At 37.7% G+C, this 23,212-nt stretch overlaps 1 protein-coding gene across 7 annotated transcripts in view; it reads left to right on the top strand.

Moving 5' to 3' along the window:
• Mp (collagen XV/XVIII-type protein multiplexin) overlaps positions 1-23,212 on the top strand; it is a 60,216-nt gene that overhangs the window by 19,248 nt on the left and 17,756 nt on the right. For all 7 annotated transcript variants that reach the window (XM_065304555.1, XM_065304551.1, XM_065304553.1 and 4 more), the window contains exons 2-3: positions 1,012-1,154; positions 22,590-23,140. In XM_065304555.1, the coding sequence (XP_065160627.1) occupies positions 1,012-1,154; positions 22,590-23,140 (694 nt within the window). The remainder of the gene's footprint in view (positions 1-1,011; positions 1,155-22,589; positions 23,141-23,212) is intronic.

Below are 23,212 nucleotides of genomic sequence, written 5' to 3'. Positions count from 1 at the left end.
TTACACATACTTATATCTCAAATTTAATAATGAATCAATATTTTAAAACAATATGATGATAACTTGAACAGTTTACGAATTATTCATTGATTAACAAAATATTTAATGAATTTATTGAAAAGCATGTGGGTGATGTTGGTTTTAATATTTTTAATTGTAATTATTTTCTACATCAACAACAATTAATTAATTTTAATGAATTTTCCATAAAATCCCATAAAAAAGTACAAATTTTCTTTTTATGATTATTTTATCAAATGTTATGCCATAATAAAATAAAGAGCTTGAAAATTTTGCAAAATCTAATTTTAAAAAACATAGACAATTAATTTAAACAGATTTACATCTAAAATTTGTTAATAAATAAATATCTAAATGAATTTTGATGATAACTTGAATAATTTACGAATAATTCATGAATAAACAAATATTTAATGAATTTATTGAAAAAACTAAAACCACCTACTGATTAATTTATGACTCGACGTATAGTTGTTTGAAAATTCAAAGTTTAAATGATTTATCCGCTCCATTTCGTCAGAGAGACATTTTGACAGCGCAACATCGCATTCGTTGCAATATCGAAGCACGCGGCTGTTGTTGTTGTTGCGCGGTGCGATGTTCATCTGCATTCTACTGTAATTCAAATTGCGATTTATTGACCACACATTCCGACCGCTTTCTCCGCACATTCGTTATCGAATGTTACCGCGCGCGCGTGTCACCTCTTCGCTTGTTTACATTCTGAACTCCTATCGGCCCAGACACCATCTACATCAAAACAGTACGAGAATGTTGTGAATTGTGAATATACGACGCGTGCATGTTTTCATATTAAATATTATCTACCTTGTGTGCTGTACGAATAGTAGTGTAGTGATGTTTAAAATTTGAATATACGACAACTACGCGTATAAATAAATTGTACGAAATTTTTATTTTTATTTGTTCTTTATTTGTGTTTATAAAAATATAACTAAAAGAATAATTTTGTAAATTTGCTTGTTACAGATTGCTTGATTTGCTCCTGTTGCTTCTCTTCTTCTTCGCATTGTCTAACCGCCCGAGTCGCGCCGAGGACGAAGACGAAGATGAGGATGATAGATGGGGAAAATTGCCGCCATCGTTCGCCGTGCGCTCGCAGCTAGCAACACGTAAGTAACCAATACACTCTTTCCCACGCCATGAAAATGTTTTCTAGCCGGCGTATTTTTTTCGTTCGCGCGTTGCTTGTCGTCTTGTCTAGTCGCGTCGTGTGAAAAGAAGTTGTCACCGCGTTGTTCCATCAAACTGCTTCATCATCGCGCGCTAGTCCATCATCGTGATGGTGCTCCTCATTGAAAAAGTTGGCAATAATTCATCCGAAAAGTGAGATTCCTCAATCTGCCTTTTCATAGCGCGGAAAAAAAACAAAATGTTGGGAATGTTCAAGTACTTGTCACATATGTTACTAAAACGATGTGCGATTATCGTTTTTATTATAAAAAATTTTAAAAAAATTAACTAGATATGTATATAATAGATGGCGTTACCTATACTAATTTAATATTTATGAAACACGGCAAATTTTAATAAAGAATATACGCGGGGTTTTGATCAACATCAGAATTACATTATATTAATGCGAAATTATTGGCGAAATTGATTTCGATTAACACAGCTGCAATGTTTAACAGAACAGCGAAACAATTTGGTTACCTAATGATTGGCTCTTTCTCTTTGCCCGTATTGTCCACTCGATAATGTAAATTATTCATTTTGGTAAATGGTTTTCTGTTGATCTACATTTGCGTATTCGACGGCACTGCACACATCAAATCACAAATTCGAAATTAGGCGCTTGACGAATTTAATGTTGCACACTAGACGAAACAAAATAAACGTGAAAAATATTTCTACGAGTACTACCAATGACTTGTTGGTATTCCGCGCACGCGGCGCAGAAATTACATTCGTCGTGAGCATGCTTTGATTAAAAATTTTAATTCCGCTGAAATTGCAACCACCACAACAGCACGAACGCAAAGAAAGCAAAACCTAAGTTTCATTTCGTTTAAATATTACCTACGTGCAAGAATCATCTGTTAAAACAATGTGTTATAACGAAAATTACGAAATTTTAATCCGAATTTAAATGTTTAACGTGTGTAGTTGAGATATTTCCAGGAAAAGGTTCGGTTCGGGGAGCGTGCGCGTCGTTAATTCGCGATCACGAATCCAAATGATCGAATTATCATGCGCGATTCGCGACGCAATTAAAACATGGCCCGCAGCATGATTGCGAGTGCAGTTAATGCTGTAAAAACGTGCTTTCCTGTGATGCTTGGATTCCTGCATGTGTTCCAAGACACTCGTCGTCGTTATTCTACAGTAGCTGTAAAATAAAACAAAACATGCACGCCTAGAATTGATTTATAGGTACCTGTTGTGCTGTGATGAGAATGATGGAAACATTTGCAAATAAACACGGTTATGAAATGATGATGTTTACAAGAAGTTTCAATTAATAACGCAATAACAGTCGACGTTTATGCGCATTCTACTGCATGCATAAATACTAATGTACATTTTGTAGGTTTTTTCCTGTGGAGTAGAAATACATTTATGACTCGGGCGCGGAAAACAATTAATATTTCGCAAATAGTAGTTTATTCGAGTTTATTTTACGAAACATTAAATTTCTATTTTAATTTACAGGAATATAATTTGAAATAAAAATTTCGAGAATCAAATAACCGTAAATTAAATGTAAAAAGAGAAAATATTTTTAATTTTTAAATTGTTTGATTGAATTTAGACGCGCAGCGTTGCATAGCTTAAGATTCTATTAATAAATACAAAAGATACCGTCTGGAAGCGATGACAAAGTTAATAATTTTTATGCCCGAGCACTAAACATGCTCGCAGAGCACGATAAATTTTATTAACTCTCACAAGATCAAAGCTAAAACTCTAGTAGTCTCGTTGTACGGATATAAATTCATTAATTTACACATTTAGTGTTTCAAAATATAAACATGCATGTTATGACCATGAATTAGCATTAAATAAAAAAAAACATTTAACAATTTTTTAATTTAAAATGAAAATTTATCTATTTTTGATCTTATTTATGATTAATTCCGCAATAATCCAACTTTGCCTTTAGGATGATCATTAAAACTACATAGATTGGTAATTGAATCTGAAATAACAAAAGCTGATAATATTGTTGAACGTATTCGTATCGAAATTTCATGCCCAAAGCGTAACCAGATCATATTGTAAATTGTATCATCAAAATATTCATACAATACAATATCCCGATATACTGTATGCATGTTTTGATGGGTTTTGGGTCAAATAATTTATGAACATTTTTGTGTGGTCCACGAGTTCGACGAATGCCTGTTTATTGCGCTGAATTGAAATAAATTTTCGACGTTTGTGCGGCGCGCATACAGCCGCCGAGATTAGAACCCACCCATTGTTAAAATATTTTTCCAAATTTCGGTACCTTGGGCGTTTATTTATTGTGTTGTTGCGTCCGCCGTCGTATTTACGCTCCTCGCTAGGTAAACACAAGGCTCGACGGATGCTTCGGATGCGTGAATAAATTAATGATTGTAATGTTTGCAAAGACGCACTTTGCTTATTTATTTATTTTACTCTTGACTCATGTACGCGCCGAGGATGTTCACAAGGGTTTAATTTACATTTAATTATTTATTATGCATTAAGTTCAATAATATTGACTCTGTGCGTAGGCGTAAAAAGTTAAATTTTTTGTCATAAGTTGTAATCTTATTTCTTTAAATTTCGATCGCAATTTAAAGGTATTCGCTGTTTGGTCTTCCTGTTCATTCGCAGATTATAGTCGCGGGTATAAGTTACGACCGGTGTACGAACCGCGATAACATTGTATAAATCACATTCAAATCTTTATTGCCTGGAAGAAATTTGCAGCGGAAGCATAAATTTTAAGGTCCGGCGCGCTGATTCGGTTGCGCTAAGCGCGAGCGTACCTTCGTACGAATTCGAAGGACTCGCCGCAGTCAAGTCGCAGACATACCGCAAGAAACCAGTCGCCGGAACGTAAGAAAAGTGTAAGAGACGTTAAATTTTATCTGTCGGGGGCGCTTCGAATCAGAATAATGCGTTTGATAAAGGTTGAAGGAAACTTTCCAAAGCATATTGCATGAAAATCATATTTAACTCAGTTTTACAATGGTTTGAGTTACGGTATAAGCAGTCGAACATAGGGAAGACAATGTTAATTATTAGAAAATTTTGTTAATAATTAATTAAATGTGTTTTACTGCTATTTAAAAATTAAATTAAACATTTTTTGTTATTTTTTCTCTTAAAACAGATAAATTAAAATTTAAACACAGTGCACATACATTTTACGAGCAATAAACGCAATACATTGAATAGTGTCAATGACACTACATGCTTATTCCTAGAATCTTAATTAAAATTACTTCTCTAAACAAATAGAAAACATTTATGTAAATTATGCAATTGATAAATACGTGGCATTAATTTTTGTGTAATTTTTACGAAATAATAATCAAAATGAATTGATTTGAGGTAATTTATCAGTTAATATTCGCCCAATTGATAATTGATACAGTGATAATGAATCGCACATAAATAATGATACGATTAGCTCATAATTACTCAATCTGTTACTGCGCTATCGATTGCAGCTCAAAATTTCAAATTTTAGCCCCGGTTGCTTAACAATTTATGTGTATTCGAAATTAATTCCGCCGTTATTATCAGCACACGCATTAATCAATGCGATTCGAAACTATTGCTTGTTAATTATGCAAATTTCTTTGAATTATTACGCGCAAATTATAACTTACATAATTTATAGTATAGGCAACCAAACATACCGTAAACGTTAAAAAATTGCACATACGCTTGGAAACATATAGATTAATATTTATTATTTATAGGCAACCAACGTTACATAATAAATATGCGTGATGCATAGAGGGAAAACTATTACGTAATTATTTTGTTCCTACTTTTGTTGTGTAGCGCAAAGTGCGGTTTTAGTTTTGTTCACGTGACAAATATTGTAATAAACAGAACGAACGCATGTTTGGTGCGGGGTTGACTTAGAATCTACCAACATGGCGGCGGCGGCGCACGTTAACATCCGGCACACGTATGCGCTCATAATTAATTAGCGGAAGCGCGCGAATTCGTGCGGCACTGTGTGCCAGACGAACGAGGTGCGAACAGCTCGCACACTCGCGCGGTAATAAAATATCTCCTCGTACGAGTAGTTTATTAAAACAACAACTTTATTCAATTTGGTTCACGGAGGATCGGCGTATGCTACGTTCAATATAATGCATCACATTAGTATTGTCACTTTAATATTCACATTATATTTTTTTATATTCTATATTTTTTAAAAGTAAAATTTTCATGTTTTTGAATAGAAATTGCGTTAATTTGATTGCAGAATTATCTGTGTCAATTCGAATGCGTCTAAATATATTAACTGGACTAGTTGGCTGCACTCGAGCGATATTTATGCAGATGGCTGAATAAACAACCAATGCGCATAACTCATCCTCGCATGGTTCGTGCCCTGAGCCGTGCGGATGAAACACGTTAATTAGAATAGTAACGCATTCTGATTAAACCATCGCGGGCGACAGTGACGTTTTAATCAGAACTCTCTTGTCTATTACTTCCATTACGTCGGTGGCGTTGGATCTCGCTCATTGCCGCATCGACCCTTCGACCCCTAAAGTTACTCTTGGTTGTAGTAGTAGTAGTACTGATTTTTTTTACGATGCAACTTAACTCGGCCGGCATTGCGCACGGCATCGATTCGATTACGAAGCGAAGCTAAATGTCTCGGATAATTTGCGAAAACTTTTCATATTATATACTCACTTGGTTCTTGTTGAGTGGAGAGTCAGAGTAACACTAAGTAACGCCGTGACGTTGATGTTTTTTTTACTTCTTGAGTTTTCATCAAGTTTTGCTTCGCAACGTGAATTGCAAAGCTTAATGACTTTAAACGGTTGGGTATTGAGTGGAGAAGTTTGAATTTATAAATTTACTAAACGTTTGAGTAACTTATTGATTAATTTATAAAAAATAAAATTTTTAGTGGTTTTCATGGTTTTTTTATGGAATTAAATTACTATTATTAAGATTTAATCCCCGAGTGACAGTATTACTTGTAGTAGGATGTGTTAGCGAAGAAATATGTTTCCGTGCTCTCTGAACACACTGCAGGAGCGTAGTCAAATCGCGCCCGAACTTGAAACCAAAGCAAGAAACGCCGGAGCGTTGGAACAGTGTCGGGAAGCCGGAAAATGGAACGATAATCGGACGTTATAATTGAGTTTCGTAAAGTTCCATTTGACATCCCGCCCGAACGTGTGTTCACGTCATGCGGTTTGGAGGAGTTTAACGATTGGACGAAGATACTAATTCTTGTCCACGTCCTCAGCGAAAAACTCGGCGATAAATTGCGCACGCATTTTATTACGATTGCTTTAAACACCCGGGTTGGCCAGCGAGTTAAATCAAAGTTTGATTTAAGTTGTCGCTTGTCACGAAATAAATTTATTTGCTGTAAACTATAAAGTTTACAAAGCGTTCGATTCGGAAAATGTTTCGTGGAAAAGTTTTGAATCAATGTGGGGTCCATTTTACTACTTACATGTTTGTAGTAAATGATTGAAAAAGAAACACACAAAGTGGAGAAAAATCATAACTTTATCGTTTTGCAAAACGTTGAGTAGCGAGTGCATTTGACAGTATAATTAGCGTCGCCATTCATTCGCGTATTTCCGCTGTTGCCACACATAAACACATACCGCAGCACATGAACTTTGTGTTGATTTTTATTTTTACACGCTATTTATGAGTATGTGCGCAAAAAAATTGAAGCGACGCCATTGACGGCGCCATCGACGTCCAACGCACTCAGCAACACTTTAGAATTTTACGGGTTTTACCAGCGGAACTGCTTGACGGCGTGTGAACGTATAGCGCGTTCAAGTATTCCATGTATTTATTCATTCACTCATAAATACTTTTGATGTGTTTTCAATAGCTGGAGCATGGCGCGCGCGTTGATCTAAATTTATAAATATCTTGCGCGCCACGCATGCAACCAACAAAACAAGTGTTGTAAATAGCTAACCTTAAACATGGAACACAGAAGCCGTTGAAAAAATAATTGGAAATGAATACAAACATGAGCAATGCGTTTTGAGTCGGAACGGAAACATTTAGTCATTTTTTGAAGTTATAAATAAACAAAGTTTGTGTGTAAACATAGTTTGCATTATGCCCAAAACACTAGCTTCACTTTTCCGCCGTTGACGGCGCTACTTACTTCTAGTTCCATGCGTTGGCGTTGCACAAGACCGAAATAGATTTGCAAGCATTATGCGCGCATGATACACACGAAGTAACATGCACTATGCATTTACATAGAGATAACCGCAAAACCACCGAACCACAAGGACACATTGCTAGTTTACTTTCTGGGTTAGGGATTTACTCAAGAAAATTGTACTTTCTGCGCCAGACGATAAAAAAACACAGAAGAAAAGAAAATTCTATAGATTTAAGAATTAATTGATTTTTTAATTGTTATATTACGGGTGTTTTATAAAAATCAATATTTGAATACCGTTTCTCTGTTAGAAGCTATGCTAAGCACTAAGAAGCAGGAGCAAACTTTCCACTCGACTATTTTTTATTCGCTGCTCAAGTGGAACATTTTTCTTGTGGAGCACCCGAACTTTTAAAGTTTCTCGCTGCGATTTGCGGTATGAGTCAAGTTTGAACTTGCGGCACACCGAAAGTAAAGAACGTGGCAATTTTGGATGGCGCACCGATTCACTTTTGCATTTTCGCGTGAGGTGGAAATTTCCGAATTTAGCATAAAGTTAATTTCGAAATTGAAACGGGCGCAATGACAGCACCCGCCTGGGAGTACGCTCTTTTCCCCGACGCTTGTTTGTGTTTGCTGTTTGTTTCGAATGTTTGCGCCTCTACGACTTTAAAACGGCGTAACCTCTGGGGGACTAGCGCAAAGCAAGAAATTAATAATTACACTGCAACCCACCTTACGCGTTTTAAGTTGTTGAGTATGATGAGTTGCATAACCACACGCCACGCGGTCAGATTGAGGGTTATCGTCACCCGGGGAGCTGTTGAAAGGCATCTTGGGGTCTGTGAGATAAACAACAGTTGTGTTCTACTAGCGCGTCGCTTGACGATGCGCTCAATGAGCCGTTACACTTCATACGCGCGTAAACTTTGCGTAAACTTCGGTTTATTAAAGCTGCCACTCACTATGCAAGAGATCCAATATTGCCGATATTGTAAGCAGTTACTTACGAGTACCCGAGGTGCATATTGCAACATTGTCTCTCACTTTTTCTCGCATCAAACCGCCGCTGGTAATCTGTGGAAAATTGTGTTTACCCTCTTATAAATTATTCATAATCGGCTCCTTCTTTCGTCTATTTACCTTCGGTTTCCGCTTTTCAAATAAGTTCTGATCCGCCTCACCCTCTTTATACTTACACTTCCGGTTAAGCGGTTATCTTTTAGTCATCCGTGTGAGTGAAGACATTTCATACATGGAAATTGTTGGAAATTCTTTGGATTTATTTATTCTCCGAGGAAATGTGTGAGTGTGCACGCGCGCGGTGGAGCATGAATCGAAAAAGCGTGGAAGGCAATAACGATTTGTAAATCTGGTTGGCTTGCTTTTGAAATGGCGGGCGCATGTGGCACGTATGCATATGAATGTCATTCATTGCTTTCTTTCGATCTTTTGCGGCTCCTCACGCTTTTCCTGCTTCTATTTCGTGGGGAACTTGGATGAGATGGATGCTAAGCCAAACGCAATGGCGTATTAGCTTGTGTAAACGGATTTCGGTTGAAATTTACATTATTCAGTCGGTGAGGAGTTTTCGATACGCACGAAGAGTTCGTGGAACTTTTTTTGATGGAGGATTACACCAATTGTATCATAAAACCACCAAAAAGGTATCAATAGAATATTATATTTAATTATTCTATAATATCCTTAGAAATAACATTTTATTTACATTTTCTCTTAAAAGCAATAAGTTAGGCAACCAACATTACATTCACACCGCACTTCAATTCAATTGCTTTTTATTTATTTAAAAGCTTTCAATTTAATTATTTGAAATTGTTATCAATAGGAAGCTTATTCTAAATTATTGCCTGCATAATCCATCGGAATAAATCACCGACATTACTATCGACTTGTAAATAGCACAAAGCTGAGCCCCGCAGATGGCGCCGTTGTCTGCGCGCAAACGATCCGAAGCAATTTGACTTTAAAATACTTGCGACTTGCAAGCAGAGCATTTAAATCTGTTTGATAGACCGAAAGCACCGGGTTTATCGTCGTGGCGAGTCGTCGACGCTCGCATGATGTGTGTGAGGGTGATAAAGGGCAGCAATAAGGCCCGTGCGATGGGGCTACTCCCTCGCGTGTCGGCCTAATATTATATAAATACTAAACAGGGACATTTCATACATATACATGGCTTCAACAACTCTATAACAATACAGTGTGTTTGAAAAAATATCAAAAAACATCAACAAATCAATAAAATCATTTTAAATTTTAAATTTACGATAATAATTCAATAATTTTTGATTAATAAATATTTCTATTGTTTTGAAACATTTTTCAAAGAATTAAACAGTTTGTGTATACTTGGCTGCGTGACCACATTGTCTTTGGTGTTGCCTTCGGTGCGCAACACCCGGAAGCCTTTGCGAGTGTCCCTTGGAATAAACCACCGCCAACTTGACGCAAACTTTGTAATCTTTAAGTAAATTCATAAAGCGAAAATTTCCCCAGGGCGATGTAACGATATCTCCTCACTCGGAATGGAATAAAAAATATCGCATTCACCTCTGGCGCTGGTGCCCTGCAAGAGGGTAAAGTGCGTCCGCGCATTTTGCCACTTTTACCACTTGGTTCGCCTTTCACGAGCCTTTCTTGAATGCGCATTTTACCCTCCCAAGTATACGTACAGCTTCACTTGAACGCGCGACCGCAACAAGCCAACAAGTGCTTGAAAGGGAAGAGTCACTTCGTTCGGCGGTTTCTTCCTGGGATGCGGTCTTAAGCATGGATTATGCAAAGACGAGCCAGTTGAGAGCCAGTGCAAGTGATAATAGAATATATTTTTGCCTTGACTCGGAATTATTTACTTTATATCAATTCAATTACAGTAGGTAATTGTCAAATTTAACACTAAATCATGTTTGAGTATCATTTACCTTCGTCTCATCTCAAAGTGTCTATTATTAGACATTGACATGACTAACTTATGTAAAATTGAAATTATATCGATCTACAGTCCAGTTATCCAACTAGATTGCGTTTCTAACCTAAAGTTTAGATAGATAGCATGCAGCCGGTGAGGTAGGCAACCAACATGTCTTGCTCATCGTCCTGTAAGTGCATTCGTACGCCACGGGGTAAATAGTTAATACGATGTTTAACTGTCGTTTGCAATGTGACTGCGTATTGATTGTTGCGGTGGATAATCGCATCAGGCGATGGAAAATACGTGATTAGACTTGATTAATTAATCTAAAAGCTTTCAATGGAAATAATTTTGTTTTCAAATTAAGCCATAAGAAATTTAGCGACATTTAGAGGCTTTTATGCTTGTTTAAAATTAGATAATCACGAAAATTAGTTCAATTTCAATTTAAGTTTAATTGTTAACAAAAATAAATTCGCCGTAATCGTTTCGAATTAATAACAACAGATCAGAATGGCAGGCTTTTGCGCGGCAGCGTGAAGAGGCACTTAAAACATACGCAAATAGCGTATTTTGAAATAAGAAAACAAGCGCGGATGGAAGACTCGGAAGGAATTAGTGTCGGCATTCGGGGAGTGTGAGTGTAAGCGTATAAGAATTCCATAATCATTACGAGCTTACTTATTTGCTTTCACTATCGCTTCTTCTTCTTGCTACTGTTACTGCGAGATGATGTTGTATCGCATACTGTTTCGGCGAAATCGTCGCTAAGACAAACAACAGTGCAGCGCGGCTAGCTAGGCGAAGGAAAATTGGAGGCGGGGTAGAAGGAGTTGAGTGAATTTTATTCGGTTGAAGTACGCTTCGACGTCGAGCGAGCGGAAAACGGAAGAACGGAAACTGAAACAAACAGCGAAAGTTTCGCCGCGCGTAATCGAATTATGCTACACTAGATCTTTAGATGAGAATCTCGAGACAAACATTGGATAAATATTCTTTTCCGACACAGGGCGAATGCTGGTCGAGATTGTTTTCTTCGAAGAGTTACACTAATAGCAATTTTACAAGCATTTAATTGTATTTTTAAAAGAAAAAATTTAATTTTTCTTTTACGGTGTAATTTTCATGTTTTTTAATTTTTGCGTGTTTAAAATATTTGGTTTTCATACTAGTTGTATAATGTAAATGTAAATTATGTAAAATATTCGAAATGGGAGCAATTGTGAAAGTTTACGTTGTGTTTGCGACTATGTCAAACATTCGATCAACAATTGGTAACAAGTGTGAACCACCAAATGATTGCGGCTAATCCATCGCAGCGTTTGGTGGGCGCCCGGTGTGTGTACACATTTCGTGGCAGCGGTTTCAATCGCCAAACCAAACCGAACCGAGTTTCGAATTTGCCATTTGACCGTCGTGCATCGATTAATTAAATTTCCACCGGCGGCCGAAAATCGATCAATATGCACAAAGCTGCAAATATGTACAAACGCAATGCACGGCTATCTAACAGCTAATCTAGCATTGATTTGCAAACACACAAAATCTCAAAATCAAAAAAAAAAACACAACTAAAGTTGATTAATTAAACATGACTGGGTGTTTTTTACGGTTTCCTTTGTTGCTGTTTTATTGTTTGCGGTGATGCTTACCAGATTAACGGTTTTTTCCGGCAGGGATAAAAAGCCTTGCAACCTCAAAGAATGTTACTGTGGTTTGTGTCGGTAAATAAAAAATTAAACTTGACTGCGCGATAGTCCTGGAGGTCCTGGATATCCTCTGATATGTTTGTGCAGCCGCCTAGAGATGGCATGCTGGGTGGCGATGCGAAAAACAAACGATAAACTTATTTAGTTTTTATTTATTTTTTGATAAAACTTAATGAAATTCGAGCAAAATTAAAAGTTTTAAAACAGAATTTCATGTCTTGCACTCTTTAACAGTGCAATGAGTGCAAGGAAAAAAAGTTTTGCAGTTGGTTCGTTTTGTCGTTCGCTCAGTCTTCTTTTAGTTATTTCACGGGTTTCGCCTTCGCTGATTAGAGCATCGTCCTCGCATGCAGCCTTTCAACTTTCATTCGTTGAACGTACCGCGCTCGTGTTACATGTACGTCGTGCTCTTCACTGTGCAAAAACTTTTCATTCTTCTTCTTCATGCTGCAGACGCTTGTTGTGTTTTTTTACGTTTTTGGCCTGCTTATTCAATCAACAATTCATCATTCCGCAGTGTCACCCGACACAAAATTTTATATTCCATGTGTTACGTGAACCAGAATAATAAAATATTCAACCCCGAAAAAGTAAAACAAGAGAAACTATACGGTGCACATATGCGCATAGTGGGAATATAGGTTATGTTTGGTCTAGATTAGGTTAACTTATGTTTGATAATCGCACACATCGTAATTATTGAAGAACTACTCCGCGCACTTCTGTGTGTACTTGAAGTACTCCGTCCGGATGTTCTCGCAAACGTCGAGGTTTGGCGCTTCCGGTACGCGCGGAATTGCACCGCTCGCGTTTCCTGCAATTTCCTTTGCGTGGCGCTGCCGGGGTTGTAAAAGTGGAAGCGCGCCAGATTTCGACGCTTATCATCCGGATTATTGCGTTTATACGCTGTAGTTAATTCATTTTTTATTTACTTTTCCCGAAAAGAGTTATGCGCGGTGCTGTGTGGCCTTCACGGGTGGAAATTAACTTTCCTGTGCGCGCGCTCTCTTAATTATGTACAAATGCTAACTAAGCAAACACGCTAATGGGCACATGCACACAACAATCTCTGCGAAGCAAACAGAGCAAAATGGAAAATTAGATTTTTATTAATTTTTTTAATGTGCGCGGGGTCGAAGATGAATTGTCGTCATTTGATGGCGAGATGTCAAGTTGTTTTAAAAGTTTGCCCCTTGACGTTAACGCCTTTCTCGTGATTTTATGATTTAAAACCACGGCGAATGATGGCGAAAGATAAAAAGATAATGCGACTTGGGAAAGTTGTCATAAAATGAGTTAATCATCGCCAAAGTAGGAAAATATAAGGTTTGCATTTGTAATTTTACGCCCGTGATTTACACTTAGGCAACTCAAATTACACTGACTCGGCGGTTATTTATTTTATTTGTAAAAATCAAAGTTATTCGAATTTGTAAAAATTCGTTTCAACAAATCATCGCTTAGGCAAACCGCACGATAAAAACTGCACCCGATAGCCTTCTACTCGGGTGGTGAACGTGAATGGGAACGAAATCGAAGACTTTTAGCTTTCCGCAGGGTTGGCACTCGTAGTGTAGGTCGGGTTTGCCGTTCGCCTAATAAAATATCCGTCTCGGGGCTCCCTAACCGGAAGCGTAAGGTATCTTTCGGGGGAAATCTTTCAAAATATATTTTCCTCGTCGCTCACGCGCGCGCGGACGACCCCGATTCAAAGTTATGCAAATTTATCGATGTTATTCCCCGCACACACAAACACATATTCTCACGTAGACGAAACCCGAGCTCGAATTTGAAGGTGAATCAGAATCTCGCATTGGTTTCGCGTATCATACATGTCGTGAGGGTGCACCGTGCGAATGTCATATTGCATATCGCGATGCAGGACGAGTCGATGTACGACCGGTTGCATACGCGTGTATATTTTATTCGCATCGCAAGTAGGCAAATATAAATACACCGGCGTACGTTGATGGCATACGCGATATTCGTATGCATTTTATGCGGTGGATCTTTTATGCATTCGTTTACATTTGTGTGTCTTTTGTGTTTGGTTTAATTTTTTTTCGCCCGCGTCGATTTGGAATCGATGCATATTTTTGTGGTTTTAGTTTTTAAATTATTAGTTGGCCAGATAGCAATCCATCGGTTTAAAATATTCGCTGGAACAAAGCGGACGCGTCGTACAGAAAATGTATAAATGTAAATATTGCAGTTTTAGCAATTGTTATTGTTTTACTTGTTTAATATATTATACTCATTGAAAAAATATGTATTTCGCTCGATTTGAGTTCAGATTAGTTAATTTTACACGATGAATGGCTTTTATTGTGTTTTTAACACCCTATATACTTTTTAATATCATCAATTCAATGGAAACGCTCGTGTGTATTCGGCCACATTTCATTTCAACGTTTCCGCACGTATGCAAACACACTCGAACGCATTTATACAATAAAAAAACCGTATCAGTTAGAATGTATTTGTATCGTTTTCATCGCTTTTCGCGACGCAATAGAAATAGAAACATATGACACACAGCAAAAAAAAAAACGCGCGACGAAATTCCCATCTTCAACAAATTTATCTAGCGTAGCCGCTGATGCGAGAGCGAAACTTTTTTATAATCTTAAAATTGCCTCCACGAATGGTTTGACTCTTCAGGGCTTTGCGCGCTCCCGGCGCCTCCACATATTTTTTCGCCAGCGAGCATTTGCTTGATATACGCTGATATACGTTTATATAAAAGAAGACAAAAAGGAAGTTCTCGGCTGTCCGGTCACTGAGAAGAGAACAGAAAAAAAACTCAAATGCCAGGGCGTTTAAGGCACGCAAACGTGATAAGAAGCACCATTAGTCAGGGTTTAAGCGATGGCAAATTTCGCGTCTAATATAAATACACCAGTTGATGTGGTGTTGATGCGTAGGATGGAAAAAAAAAAACGTTTTTTTTTCGCTTTTTTGTTTCGAACGCAGAAATTAACTAGGTTAATATGAAAAGTTTTTGATGGCATTGTGATGTGATCCATATCATTATCAATGTACAATGTGGATGTAGTAGTAGTGTCATAAATATGCAATTACTATTCATGAATGAATAATCTCGAATTCATGCCGCGAAATGAGAGTATTTGTTTATGTTTATATTTTTAGTCGTATTTTGGCGGATGTAGATTTGCTTTCTTATTTAATCAAAACTCGACGTGCTTTTATTTCCAACCGGATGCGCGCTGAGATTATTGAACATTCTTTATGATATGATATGAAAATTTGTTTACTATCAACCTGGGGGATGGTTAAAATATATAGCATAACAACGCGAAAGAAAGCAACTTTTTCTCGTGCGCATCGCGCAACCGTAAATAATAAATCATTCTTCTTTTTTTTCAATTTACTCCATTCGGCTTTCGACTTCTTGTTTTCGATGCCTCCGGCAGCTGGCTTTCATCGTGCTTCGCTTCCCGATTGCCGAGGGTTGTTTGTTATTGTATATTGCGCCATATAATATTAATATTAACAATAATAACAAGTTGTGTTGTGTATATTGTAACATTTTATTAAACACTTGAAGTAAATCTGTAGCGTTTTGCACAGTCGTCTCTGGCAGCTCGACGTCAAATATGTCGGCTTTGCGTGCGGGCGCGTAACGAGCATTCGCGTTCGGATTCATCTTTTTTCCTCGAAACCCCAAAGCCAATTGAAGATGGAAGGTACGACAAAAGATCCACCGACATTTGGCGTATGCGTTCGCGACGAGATTGTTGCGTATTTGTTTTGAATATTGTTTGTTTTCGGTCACGTTACGCCTGGCTGCTTTTGTTCCCTCGCTGCCGGAGACGAGTCTCGAAGAATCCGAGCATGTTTATGAGGAAACCGAGGCATTTGATTGCACTGCAAAGGTTCCGCTTCAGATTGAAGCACACGACAAACATCCGAAAACAAAGCAATCGCAAATATTTTATATCAAGTGGTTTCGCCTTCAGAAGCAGCGCGCAACTCTACGATGCTAATTGGATTGCCTGCGTCGTAAAAGACGTGATCATTAATAAATAGTTGTAAACTATTCGCAGTTGTTATTCTTCGGAATGTCGGAATTCCGAATGTGGTCAAATGCACTTTGGGTGTAAACTCAATAAAAAACTTTCTTGTGCGGTTGAATTTTTGTGTGGATAACACAGCGCGCCGCGTACACTTTATAAAATGTTGAGAATGTTTGAAATTCGTTGCCGCCGCGACCCGTGAGATTTCGTTAGGTTCGTTACAGCGCTCGCCTGCTTGGTTGCGCACCTGACAATTTGCAAATATTGGTGAATATTTTTCTATTTTCCGCCAGCGCAGGCATTGCACGTATATATTCGTAGCTAAAGCCAGCCAGACGTGCGTTGTATCAATTTTCGAAGCTTTCAGCCGACATCACAACCGGCAGCACTGAAAGAGGAGTACGTAGAAATGGTCTTGTTATTTTTAATAATTACGACGAAATACTACTCATAACGAAGCAAAACAGGGCCTCACAAGCGGGCGCTTTGAAAATATTTGTCTGTCGGTTTACGCCGTACGTCAATAACTCCGGTCACTTAAGGATCATTACAAAAATATTGAATTTCCACTTCAAGCTCCACCCTTTTCTCGATCGTTTTCCTTTTGTCGTTGGCAGTTGATTATAATTGGAAGAGCAAAAAGTATTACATCTTTTTTTTTCATCGCATTTTCTCATTATAATCTTGAATCTTGTGAGTGAACCTGAACTTTATACAAACAGGTTCACCATACACACATGCGGTTGATTCGTGCCACACTAATGTGTATTCTAACCTTAAATAAACAACAATTGTACAGCAAGGAAATGTGATGAGGTTTGCCTGCATCGTGTTATTAGTATTGTCGCTTACAACCTCATTATTTGCCTAACACACCATGTAATCTTTACACTCAACTGAGACAATACCAAACATTGTCACTGCAGGAATCTGCAATTGTTTCTTGTCGTAGCGCTGAATGTAGGCAACCTTTGATGGCGTTGAGATTCGTCGATTAACATGCATGCCACGTATGCTCTCGGGGGCGGTAGACGACGCAATGAACATCCAACACACACTCATTCCATTCACCTTTAGTCTTTTTTGTTGCGGATAATTAAATCTAATTTTTATGACTTAATTCGTACTCGGGTAGGTGGGCAAGTGTCGAATAAAAAAGTTTAATTAAATTTATGCGTATAAACAAGTATCTTCGTGTTGCAGCTTGATATCGGAGGCAATATAAATGCAAATCGCATTGCTTTGAAAGTGATAAGATAATGTGAATGCTTTTCATTAGCGCAGCTCCCTTTTTTCGGTTCTTGTTGTCGCGACACGCGGCTGCTTCCGCCGAGGTAGGTTACATCGGATAAAAAAAAGTTTTTGTACGTCGGCAAAAAATCGGACCCGTGAGAACAGTATTATCCTATCCAGGAGGGCATCACGGCGTTACTAAGTTTTGAATCTTTTTTTTCTGGGTCTTTGCTTGCGTTCACAAACAATATGCTATGATCATGTACCAACGCCGAAAAAATTTAATCCACTCAAAATCGTATCCTGTGCAAATTTGTGTGTTATATTTAATATAATGTAAAGTTTTAAATACGCGTGCGGAAGTTTTTCGCCCGTGGCGCGGAAATTTATATTTTGACTTTTTAATAAAATCATGTTGCGTAAGTGAAAAAAATGCGGTTTTGGTGTAGGCAACACACGAAACATTAATACAATATTAATAGGCGCGAATATTCGCGTCACGTTTCGTCATCCTTATCCATATGCCGACGTTGGCGGCTTTGTGCGGCGTGCGCTAACAAGCAAACAGGCAATCCCACGCCGCCTCCGCCTCCAGCTCCGACGATAATAACAAAAGCAAAACTTTTTTGCGTAACAACATGCCGCCGATGTTCGGTTCGTTGAGCGTGTGCGCGAAAGGTTTTTCTATTTTCGCTAATATCCTCAGCAAAATACCAGCGCACGTTCAAACATTCGACATCAACCATGTGCAACCAGTGTGAATAATCGTTGTCAATTTTCTTTCCTCCATCGTGCCGTGAGCGGAAACAATTTGTTATTATGAGATTGTCGAAATAGTCGTACTTGTTTGGATTTTTTGTGTTTATTATTTTTTCTGACAAACAACGCCATCTAGTGGTTTATAGCGCCAAAAGTGTATTTCCGCGAAAATGCTTTATTCAAAGCAGCAAATAAATATCAGGCGCGTTGAAATATCGCTTTCAGGTTTGCATTTAGAGAAAATAAATTCGTATTTATAAATTTTCGTGGCGCAACGGAGAAAATTGCACGTGCGAACTCTTCCACCTCTCGCGCGCGCGTCCGCTCGACAAATAGTTTTCGAACTATGCATTCGCCACGATTTCACACAATATTACAGCAATATAACTTCGCCATTTCCTTGTGTGGATGTGAGTATTGTTGTTCCGCCAAACCGACGTGCGCGGCACTATACAAAATCAGATACAAATTTCATCTCAACTTTTTGCAATTTACAACGTGGATATGTGCATTCATTTAAACGTAAAGCTATTGTAACACTAGTCCATCACAAATATTGACGGGAATTCCCATGCACTTGTGATTTGGGTTGCCGCCTATAACACATGTCGTGTGCAATTTAATATTTCTGCATGGGCGCACGACAAAAGAATTACAACGTTTGTGTTTCTTCGCCGGATGCACCTCGTACAGCAACTTCCTATAATTCGTGTTGCACCGCCTGAACGTAAGAACGTAAATAGCAAATTGATTTTATTGCGCGCCGCCCGACCAAATAACAAATCCGAATCTAGGTCGAGCGTATTATAAATTACTTTCATCACTTGAGCGCGTAATTAATTTATCATTCAAAACGACAATAAAATTTTTAATTATTTTTATTCGGTTTGCTTGTTTGAAATGATTAATTCTCCTCAAAAATTAATCGTATTGCTATACATTTTGCTGCTATAGCAGAACGTTTTTAATGCTAATCAGCTGAGAATGAGAACAAAACGAGCGCAAAAATTCGCCCTGTGTTGAATGCATTATTAATAGCTGTTTGCGCTTGTGGGCGGGCGTTTTATGATGGCGATTGTGTTAATTTGGTTTTTGTGTTAATTTCGTTAAATATTAGATTGTGTCCTGGCTTGCCCTTGTTGCATAATGTGCGCATTGTCATCATGTTCGTACGCATGTAAACAAATATCATTTTATTATCAACAAATAAAACGCGTCGACAAATACGATTTTTTTTATATTGCTGCTATTTTAAATCAACGAATTGAAAAAGTAAATAGACGCAGCACAGCTATAGAGCATCTCGCTAATTGAAGCTTTTCTATCGAGATTTTATTTTATTTGCAAATATTAAATGCCGCTTCATCCACGCACCATTGCCAGACTGTATTTAAACAATCAATGCATACAATGGCACAAAATATGTTTTTTTATTGTTATTTGCTACAGATTTTAAGCACCAGCATAAAATATTTGTTTATATTCGTGCGGATTTTTTATTTCACATTTTTTCTTTATGTCTGTCAAAAATCATTCATAACCTAAATTAACACAAAAAAAAATTCATTACTTGTTCAACTTTTCAGAAAAAAGTATGCAAAGTTCAATTTAATTTCAAGTTCTCGCTAGGATACTCAGCGAAATGTTCGATAAATGCTGAACGAATGAATTTTTACTTTTTAATATGACGTTTCTGAAAATCTACGAGTATCCTAGTCGGTATTATGAGCTCTTTAGCGTGACGACTTGAGCAGCGATTTCCAATTATTACGATTTACGAATTGAAATCAATTTGCTCATTTAGACGCAAATAAAATCGCCGGGCAAAAATGAACTTGTCAGTTGCGTCAGCGAATTTAATAACGCGTTCATCACGATGCTCTCACCACTTAAAAGCTCGATAATACCAAGTAGGAAAATCTGATTTGCGAGACCGACTCAATCTAATAGAAAGCGTAAAACATCCATTTTGATGGTTTATCGCTTCGTGCGACGATCGTCGTTAATATTATGCGTTATTCTGTCGCGGAAATAGCGTTGACACTATTCATCACTTTGTTCTGTTTTAGTGGTGTAGTTAATGTGATGAAATTCGAACGAAGATACGAACTTTGTCAGGCGAAGTGTAGTGCTCAAATTACTTACGAGCAGCAAAGCTTTAAATACACTTTAATATTTAATTAATTAAAACATTTTCAGTTGCTTATTAGTATAAATTTTAATTTTAAAATTGCAGTAGATTTGATGCATACATTAACGGATTAGCATGAATTATGCCAAGTGTTGATTTTTGACAAATCTCCGCGTTTCAATTATCATGGCTAAACTTGTATGTCGCTAATAAAATGGTAATAAATCAATTAATTTTCCAGCATTAGCTCTCGCCGTAGCTATTGATCGTGTGCATATTATCTGTAATTACTAATTAAGGATTATGGCTATTGATTTTTGTTAATTATTTAATTTTATGTTAATATATGGTTATGTATTTAATCAAAAATTGACTACACCTAAAAAATTATTTTTCTCAGGTCAGTTGTCACGATTTTTCTTTATATTTATTAATTTTAAATCTTCGTTCAATTTTTTTCAACTCTAATTTGATTCGGCTGCGCATTTCACTTTACAACCCTCCTTTCGCACGCGATGGCAGCTGGCTGACATATGCTAACGTGGCATCCACAAAAATTCTATTATTGTCAAAAAATATGAAGACGTTTTATTAAGGCGTCGCAAGATGATACGAGCGTAATTCCAGTATAAATTCAATGGATGCATTCCTGCCGCTTTTCCACTCGCATGCACCTTTGTCGCGCGCTGCTTGCACACATGCACACGAGACTCGTTCGTTTTATTCATAAAATGCACATCGCGTTCGGCTTCTTCGTCCTTGCGACTACAACGACGGCGGCAACATCGCGTACAGACGACAACCATGCGTCATTAAATAATAACGTATTTTTTCAAATTTATTCCTCGGCGTTTCCGCGCGACATTATTCCCAAGGTATCGGGCGGATTGCAAAGTTTAATTTAGAAAACGTCTCGAAATTACAACAGATATACAAAAAAAAAACTCAACCGCTTTGTTTACTAAGTCCATTCGTGGACATTGCGCCTGCGATGGGAAAATTTGAAGCCGTTTGTGAATATTTTATGATGTTTCTCTTTGTGCGCGCGACGAAGAATCAATTTCGGTTATCTGCGCGCGCGTGTGTTGTTGAATTTTTTGTTTTATACGCATGCAAATATTGCTTTATCAATATTTTTATGGTAATTTCGAATGTACGCCTAATAGATATGCAAATATATGTAATTGCGTTGCGGTTTAAATTTTGCGCGAAAAAATAAAATGGAAATCGAACCGCACGGTTTTTTTCGTATCTCTTGTGTTGGTATTAAACCCAAAGTATTTCCGCAATTTTAGTAAAGCAAAGTATGCCGCAAGGGCATGAGAAATTGTAAAATTTGCACATTTTAAATATGCTTAAGCGTGAGTAAACCCTTGTCACACTTTGCGTTGATTGACAGCTCTTATTATGCGGTCTTGTGGTAACCGTCGCTAAAATTTAATGTCAAGAGTTCAGAATATTTTCAATTTCGGGGCGTTTTATCGAAATATTTAATATTGTAAACTTTATTAACTCTCATATTATGAGTATGTTATAATATTGAATTACCTACTAGTAATATGTTTAAACTTTATAAACTTTTGTGCAAACTCTTAATTGAAATGATGTCGGTTTACGATTTCTACTAAATTTCGATAGTGCAAGTTTTGCTGGTTTACAATATCATGTTAGATATAATCTACATAAATTGACACAGTGTTGAATTATTATTTTTCTCACGTAAAATAAGCAGTTATGCAATATTGCATGCGTTAAGGGAGTTCGCATAAAGATTGATTTAATTTCTAGCCGAGATACATAAAAAATCTAATAAACTGCACAGCTCGCCCGCAGATCTATTTTATGGTGTACTGCGATCCAAGACATAAAGTAAGCGATTTTTGTTTCATGCACCAAGGCAGGGCCGAGAAATGCAAGCGCATTTTCCGGACGCCTGTGATCCACTGATCCCGCAGCTCTCGACGCCTGGATCGTTTCGCATAACGTTTATCGCACTTTGCGCGCTATGTAGCAGCACGTGGGGCTGAACACTTGTTCGCGCTGCTTAAACTAATTTATACGCGGCCAAACAATTTCCAGTCGAAATTTTGCGATAAATAATTAAGCGCCTTTGAACTTGTTGTGCCTCACCGTCGTGGTAGTTAGGGTAATGCGAGGCACCGGCGCACCGAGAAAAGCCCGTACAATAAGTTCTCCGGCATGGAAACATGTAATATCTGAGGTAATTCTACTTCTTGTTTATTTTGGCCCACTCGTGCAAGTTTCGGCTACGAATTATTGTTGGTAATCGGCGGAAATTGATATTTAATGACTACTCATACTTGTAATTATTTATACGCTACCCAACCAACACTTCAACTTATGTAATTTGGGTTGCATATATATATACTATAATTGTTTTTTGTTTGATTTGTTACAGAAGATGAGTATGATCTTTTGACGGCCGTAAAAATCCCCTTCGAAGATGCTCGTTATCAATACGTCGAGGAAGAAGGCTCTGATGGTTTCGCCGGTTTCGGCTTCCGTGATGGCTCTGACGTGAAAATTCCATACCGCGGCATTCTTCCGGAAAAGCTGCCCGCTGAGTTCTCGATACTGATGAGTGTGCGCCCACTCTCCACACGTCCTGGATATCTTTTCGCTGTTGTCAATTCTCATGAGAACATGGTGCAACTTGGCGTCAAGCTTGCAACCCATCGTTCTCATTCAACGAAAACGATTATTTCGTTGATTTACACTGATCCCTCGCAGTTGAACAGTGATACGATTGCTTACTTTACTGTTGATCGTTTTGTCAACGTCTGGACAAAGTTTGCATTCAAAGTCACCACTGATAATGTGACGCTGTTCTTTAACTGCGAGGAATTTGACACTATGGATGTTAAGCGGAATCCTTTGGAATTGACGTTTGAATCTGCAAGTACACTTTACATCGCTAAGGCTGGGTCAAAAATAGATGAAAATTACGAGGTGAGTGAAATAATTTTTCTGAATTTTTATGAAAATGGCTCTCTTTGTGATTGTTGTTGATTACGTGACCCA

This window comes from Atheta coriaria, unplaced genomic scaffold (genome assembly GCF_025399875.1).
Source record: "Atheta coriaria isolate IRGN ID8LTWV9N9 unplaced genomic scaffold, Caltech_Dcor_3.1 hic_scaffold_6_pilon, whole genome shotgun sequence".
NCBI classification, from domain to species: Eukaryota; Metazoa; Arthropoda; class Insecta; order Coleoptera; family Staphylinidae; genus Dalotia; species Dalotia coriaria.
Note: the sequence above shows the minus strand (reverse complement) of the source record. Positions and strands in the feature narration are given on the sequence as shown.